Below are 6,369 nucleotides of genomic sequence, written 5' to 3'. Positions count from 1 at the left end.
AAGAAACAAGGATTAACTACACCAAATTTCAAATGGAAAAGTGGACCATTTAAACCTAACATTCATGAATTTGATTCAAGTGAAAGTGGCATAAAAAAAATTGAGTTTGAACTCAGTGAAAATTCACCTGTAATTGATTTTTTTGAATCATTTTTCACACCTTCACTGTTGGGTAAAGTAGCATTCGAAACAAACCGCTATTATCGACAGAATACAGAAAATCAAGATCTTGGAGACCGTGATAAACGTTGGTACGATACAACGTCTGAAGAAATGTATTTGTTTATTGCAATAAATATGCTGATGGCTAGGAACAAAAAACTTGAACTTCAAGAATACTGGTCAACTGATCCATTACTTTATACACCTATATTTGGACAAATTATGAGTAGAAATGGATATCAGATTCTACTTCGGTATATCCACTTTACCAACAATGAGCATCAAGTGGCCAATGATAGACTATATAAAATAAAAATGGTTCTAAATGAAGTTAAAAAAAATTTCAGAGATGCTATAGAGAGGACATATTACCTGCCACATCATCCTGTGTTTAAAACGGATAGCACCACTACTAAGATGCGTGTTGTATTTGACGGCTCTGCGACATCCAAGTCAGGACTGTCACTAAATTACATTATGCTCAGGGGCCCAAAATGCAACCAGATATATTTAACATATTATTGCGTTTTAGATTACATCGCATTGCTCTAACTGCTGATGTGGAAAAGATGTATAGGCAGGTGCTAGTGTCCGAAGAAGACTGTGATTTGCAGCGCATTGTATATCGCTCGCAGCCTGAAGAACCACTGAGGCATTATAAACTCAAAACAGTCACATATGGCACAAAATCAGCCTCTTTCCTGGCCACGCGTTGTCTCCATGAGCTTGGTGCGCTCATTAAAAACGCACCCATAGGCAGAATCATACGTTAAGATTTCTACGTAGATGACCTTATAAGTGGCGCAAATACTGATGAAGAATGCTTTGATATCCATAAACAAGTTCACTCAATCCTTGGTACTGCAGGTTTCCCGTTGCGTAAATGGTGTTCAAGTTCGTCAACCCTCCTTAACAGCCTTCCACATAATCAGAAGGATCCACATTTTATGATAAATCTTACTGAAACTGAGGTGTTAAGTGCGTTGGGACTTCTGTGGCAACCATCGATAGATAGTTTCCGTTTTGCAATGAAAAACTGGAATGCTCCTCAACACGTAACCAAGCGCACCCTCCTATCAGATGTAAATAGTGTCTATGATCCGCTTGGACTATTATCATCAGTTTTGATCAAGGGCAAGATTTTTATCCAGCAAGTATGGAATCTTAAAGTAGGTTGAGATGACATTTTATCAGAAGAGATAAGGTCAAAATGGTTAAAATTTTATTCAAGCTTGGTTGCACTCAATGGGTTGATCATACCAAGGCTCGCATTATTACCTGAGTCGAAAAGTTATGAACTTCATGGTTTCTGTGACGCATCCCAGCATGCCTACGGTGCTTGTATTTACATTCGGTCCAGTAAGCAAGTTGGTAATGCTGAAGTTAAATTATTTACGGCTAGATCTCGGGTTGCGCCAATCAAAACCACCACTATTCCCCGTCTGGAGTTGTGTGGCGCATTACTACTGTCAGAGTTGGTTAAAGAGGTTAAAGATGAATTCTCAAATATAAACATTAAATTGTCTACAGAAAATATACACCTTTGGACAGATTCAACTATTGTTCTTAAATGGTTAAATAGTCTAAAAACACTTCAAGTTTAGGTTGCCAACAGAGTTGCCCAAATTAATGAGGTCTCATGAGAAATGCTATGGCATCATACACTGCTGATAATCCTGCAGATCTCATATCCAGAGGAGTTGATGTTGGAACTATGGTCTCATCCGAACTATGGTGGCGAGGGCCAAAGTGGCTCAAGAAAGAAAGGTCCTGTTGGCCTGAAAGACCAATTTTGCCATCAGAATTACCAGAAGTACGCAAAATAAAATTAATTTTAGCAACAACAAATAAAGAACCTTTCTGGCTGTTGGAGAAGTGTTCTACATGGTCCAAATTATTAAGAACAACGGCTTTACTTCGACGTTTTGTTTCCAATTGCAAAGCCAAACGGTTAAACCATGAGCGGTGCAATGGTTTCATTTCTGTGGATGAAATGAATAAGGCCAGAAGCTTTTGGTTAATGCAAGCTCAGTCTGAGTCAATGTAAAACGAAATAGCAGATTTGCGTTCTGGTAAGATGGTCCATCGTGGAAGTTGCTTAAAGGCCTTAAACCCATTCATTGACGATCAGGGGTTAGTCAGAGTAGGAGGACGGCTTGTTTATGCTCCTCGCCAGTACAATACAAAGCATCCTATTGTTTTACCATCAAAATCATTGATTACCAAGCTGATTTTTAATTATGAACATATTCGGCTCATTCATGCAGGGCCACAGGCATTGCTTGCCCACGTTACATCAAGCTATTGGCCAATCCGGGGTAGACAAATTGCAACACAGATTGTTCGAAAATGTGTAACCTGTTTCCGAGCGCGCCCTCAGTTTACTCCACCATTAATGGCGCCTCTGCCCAGTGTAGGCGTTACTATTGCTCGACCATTTGCCAATAGTGGAGTAGATCTGTGTGGCCCAATATATGTTCGCAGTGGGCTGAGAAAGATATCACCGTCAAAGAATTATATTTGTGTGTTTATTTGCATGGTTACTCGCGCCATCCATCTAGAATTAGTGTCATCACTGTCTACTGAAGATTTTTTGGCTGCACTATCTCGTTTAATGTCGCGGAGAGGTCAATGTGGGAACCTTCACAGCGACAACGACACAAACTTTGTAGGTGCAGACCGTACACTCAAGGCGTATTTCAAGGCAACTGTAAACAGCAATAAAGTGCATGATTTTCTTACTATGCGGGAAATTACATGGCACTTCATACCTCCTGCTTCCCCACACTTTGGAGGTTTGTGGGAGAGTGCAGTCAAGTCAGCTAAAAGGCATCGTCTTCGAGTGTCAAAGGGAGTGTTGCTAACATTTGATGAAACCAGAACTTTATTATGTCAAATTGAAGCTGCATTGAATTCTCGGCCTCTATCCCCACTTTCATTAGACCCAAACGATTTCAATGCACTGACACCAGGTCACTTCTTAATTGGTGGTCCTCTCATGCTACCACCTGAGCCTGATGTGTCATCCATACCGCAGAACCGTTTAAAGCGATATCAGCTTATGCGGCAGCAAATGCAACTATTCTGGAAACGTTGGTCACAGGAATATTTGCCTCAACTCCAGAGAAGGGGTCAGTGGACACAACCAAATCGAAACTTTTGTATTGGTGATCTTGCAATTTTGCGTGATGACAGCATGCCACCTCTTAAGTGGCCATTAGTCCGCGTAACAGCAGTGCATCCTGGGGCTGATGGTGTTGTGAGGGCAGTGACCGTGCGAAATTCTACTGGCTCCGAATTTCGACGCCCGGCAGTCAGATTATCATTATAACCCACCGAAAAGGATCATGATGAAGACTAGGGATTCAAAAACTATGTTTTTTTTTTTTTTATGTATATATTATTATTGTTACTATTTTATAATTCATATTCTTATTATTTATTTGGGTTTTGTTGGCCACCTCTCTTAAAGTTAAATTGTTTTTCAGTAATCATATTAGTATCATTCAATATTCATGTTTAAAAAATGTATACCCCTCTGTCATTTTTAAATTATTTAATGTTTTAGGATTTCATATGTAAATTTTGAAAGATAGATACTTTCAAAGGGGGGAGTATGTTCATGTTTAAGATTGTTATGTTTGTGTCAATTTAATTTTGTTTTTCGTTATCATTCTTTTTTGTTTATGCGCATGAAACGGTGCGGTCCGCAGCTGCAGCCATAATCAAATAATTCTTATCATGCTTCCGTTTGCGACCGGCCAGCTGCGTGACCGTTATCAATTTATGTTTTTCAAAAGTCATCATATTCAGTCAAAGTGTTTTATTCTCGTTAAGTCATGCTTTCAGTGTCACAAAATTCTTAGTTTTTTCAGATTTTATTGTTTTAGTTTGGTGACACTGAAAGCCCATTTCATATAGTTTTCATCGGATTTTTGTATGTCCATTAATGTTCTTTTTTTTTTGGCACGACCTCCGAAGTAGACGGTTGTTCGGTGTAGTCACTATTCATTTACTATTATATAAAATTCATTTGTAGATCGCATGCACAATACACGTTTCCTGTTCATATTCTAGTCAAGTTCACATTCATCATTAAGTCATAGTCACTCATTCTGTTTACATAATCTGTGAATTGCTTCCTGTAAGTATCGTTCAGTCATTTTGTTCATTTCATTGTATTAATATTATTTCCCCAATTCAGGGCGCACAAAGAGATACTTACAGAAGCACGTGCATTTTTGCCATTTGTGATTTTCATGTACATTGTGATTTATTCGGCCGAGCTGGTGGCCCGTTTAGCCGTACGTTCTCAGGATTGTCACACATTTTAGTATTATAATATTGTAAATTTTTATTGTTCAAATGTGTGCATCCTGAGACGGTAGCGTTTGGTTTGAAGCCGCTAAACGGACACCAGCTCAACAGGTAATCAGCTGACGAGCTACATATAAACATTTACATTATTCATATTCTAGTCAGAAATGTATTATTATTATTTGCTACAGCATTGCTATATTATTATTTTAACACTCAATTATTATAAACCTACTTGGCATTTTATTTATTTATTTATTTAATTGAAAGTAATGCTTAAACATATATTGTGTTGAGAGAAAAATTATTATTATTATTATTATTATTGTTATTGGTCAATAAAATCCATATAAATTACCAGCACACATTATTCAATTTTATTATCTTTATTTGATGTTCCATAAACATATATAATATAGTCGAATCGTCAGTCGTGAAGGCACTCCTTATTTTCTGAAAATAAGAGCTGACAGCGGCAACAGGTAGGTTTTGAGCCCATGTCAAAAAATTATGTGGTTAAATATTAAATATATAATAAAATATTACAGTAGTATACATTTGTATGTTCACAGTCTACTTTTTGTGTCACCACGGTAATTTCACACCGTTCAAGGGAGGATGTCCCCCTTGGACACAATAATTTTACCGTATAAAAATTATGAAGAATTTGTACACTTTTTACACGGTAATTTCACACCGTTCAAGGGAGGATGTCCCCCTTGGACACAATAATTTTACCGTGTAAAAATTATGAAGAGTTTGCACACTCAAAGTCAGTTTTGTCCAAATATTTACAGTGTACATGCTAAATGGTTTTTTTCTCAACAAACCTTATTACTAAAATGGAATAATTATTTAAAATACAGAACACAAGTTATGTAATAACAGATTTTTTATTATTGTAAATTAATTCTAAAATATATTTACACAAGTTTTCTTACTTCTCTAGTAAAAGGTACATATTCTACAATACGATCATGAATTAATAAACAATAAGCAGTTACACCTGTAAGCGAATCTGAAGCTTCGATTTCCAATTGAACATCCACTGCTGAGGCTGTGGTTGAATCGTTCTGTTTTGAAGTATCGATAACTATAATTGGTGCGTTTGCTACAAAAGTAGAAGGACTCAATATCGGGTTACGAATACTTTTTTCATAGTACGATTCTTGAAACGATGTATACATATTATACAATAAGGTGAAATTATTTTTCGAAAAATCTAAATTCAAATTATCGTATGGATAAGCTATTGAGTTCAGAAATACTTTAACGTTTGTTAGATTACAATGATCGAATATACTACAATCTTTTGATAACACATTTTTGCGTCCTTTCTGTAATCCAATTACGACGAATCGTGGTTTTTCTAATTTTGAAGCAGTTTTCAAATTCCACACAACTTTTTTAGTGGTCCCGAGTTCAGGATATTCAAAAGTTTCAAAAGATCTAAAAGGGATAAACAAACTTTTTTCTTTTTCTATAAGTTTCAATAATTTCAACCTTTCTTCATCATCGACCGTTATATGTGGGACCTTCCAGACTATTTTATTTAAGGTGACTTTACCTTCAGTGGCAGTTGCACCACTTTTAACTTGTAAAGCATTTAAATCACTATGACTTCGGGTTAATATTAATTCCAATCTAGAATTCACTAATATTCTTTTGTAGTCTTCAAACAATCCTAACCAATATTTTAATGGAATACAAGCGGTAAATTCACCTTTATCATTTTCTGATTGCGTTGCGTTTTTAAAATTCCAGCCAGCATTTTCATAGCAATTGTAGTTGTCTGGCGTACCGGATAAGTAACCTTTCAACGAGCTAGTGATTCCAAGAACACGCGTGCTATCTACTTCTATCCCATTGATTTCCAACCGTATTTGCTCA

At 36.6% G+C, this 6,369-nt stretch overlaps 1 protein-coding gene across 1 annotated transcript; it reads left to right on the top strand.

The window, feature by feature from the left end:
• The first annotated feature begins 2,239 nt into the window (after positions 1–2,239).
• LOC132933139 (uncharacterized) lies at positions 2,240–3,493 on the top strand. Its single transcript, XM_060999459.1, has one exon. It carries the CDS (start codon positions 2,240–2,242, stop codon positions 3,491–3,493), a length of 1,254 nt encoding a protein of 417 aa, XP_060855442.1.
• The last annotated feature ends 2,876 nt before the right edge of the window (positions 3,494–6,369 follow it).

This window comes from Metopolophium dirhodum, chromosome 1, assembly GCF_019925205.1.
Source record: "Metopolophium dirhodum isolate CAU chromosome 1, ASM1992520v1, whole genome shotgun sequence".
NCBI lineage: Eukaryota > Metazoa > Arthropoda > Insecta > Hemiptera > Aphididae > Metopolophium > Metopolophium dirhodum.
The sequence above is the reverse complement of the archived record's forward strand: the minus strand, read 5'-3'. Positions and strand labels throughout refer to the sequence as shown.

Coding starts and splice junctions, on each gene's coding strand:
- LOC132933139 (XM_060999459.1), top strand. CDS start 2,240: ATGGTCCATCGTGGAAGTTGCTTAAAGGCCTTAAACCCATTCATTGAC.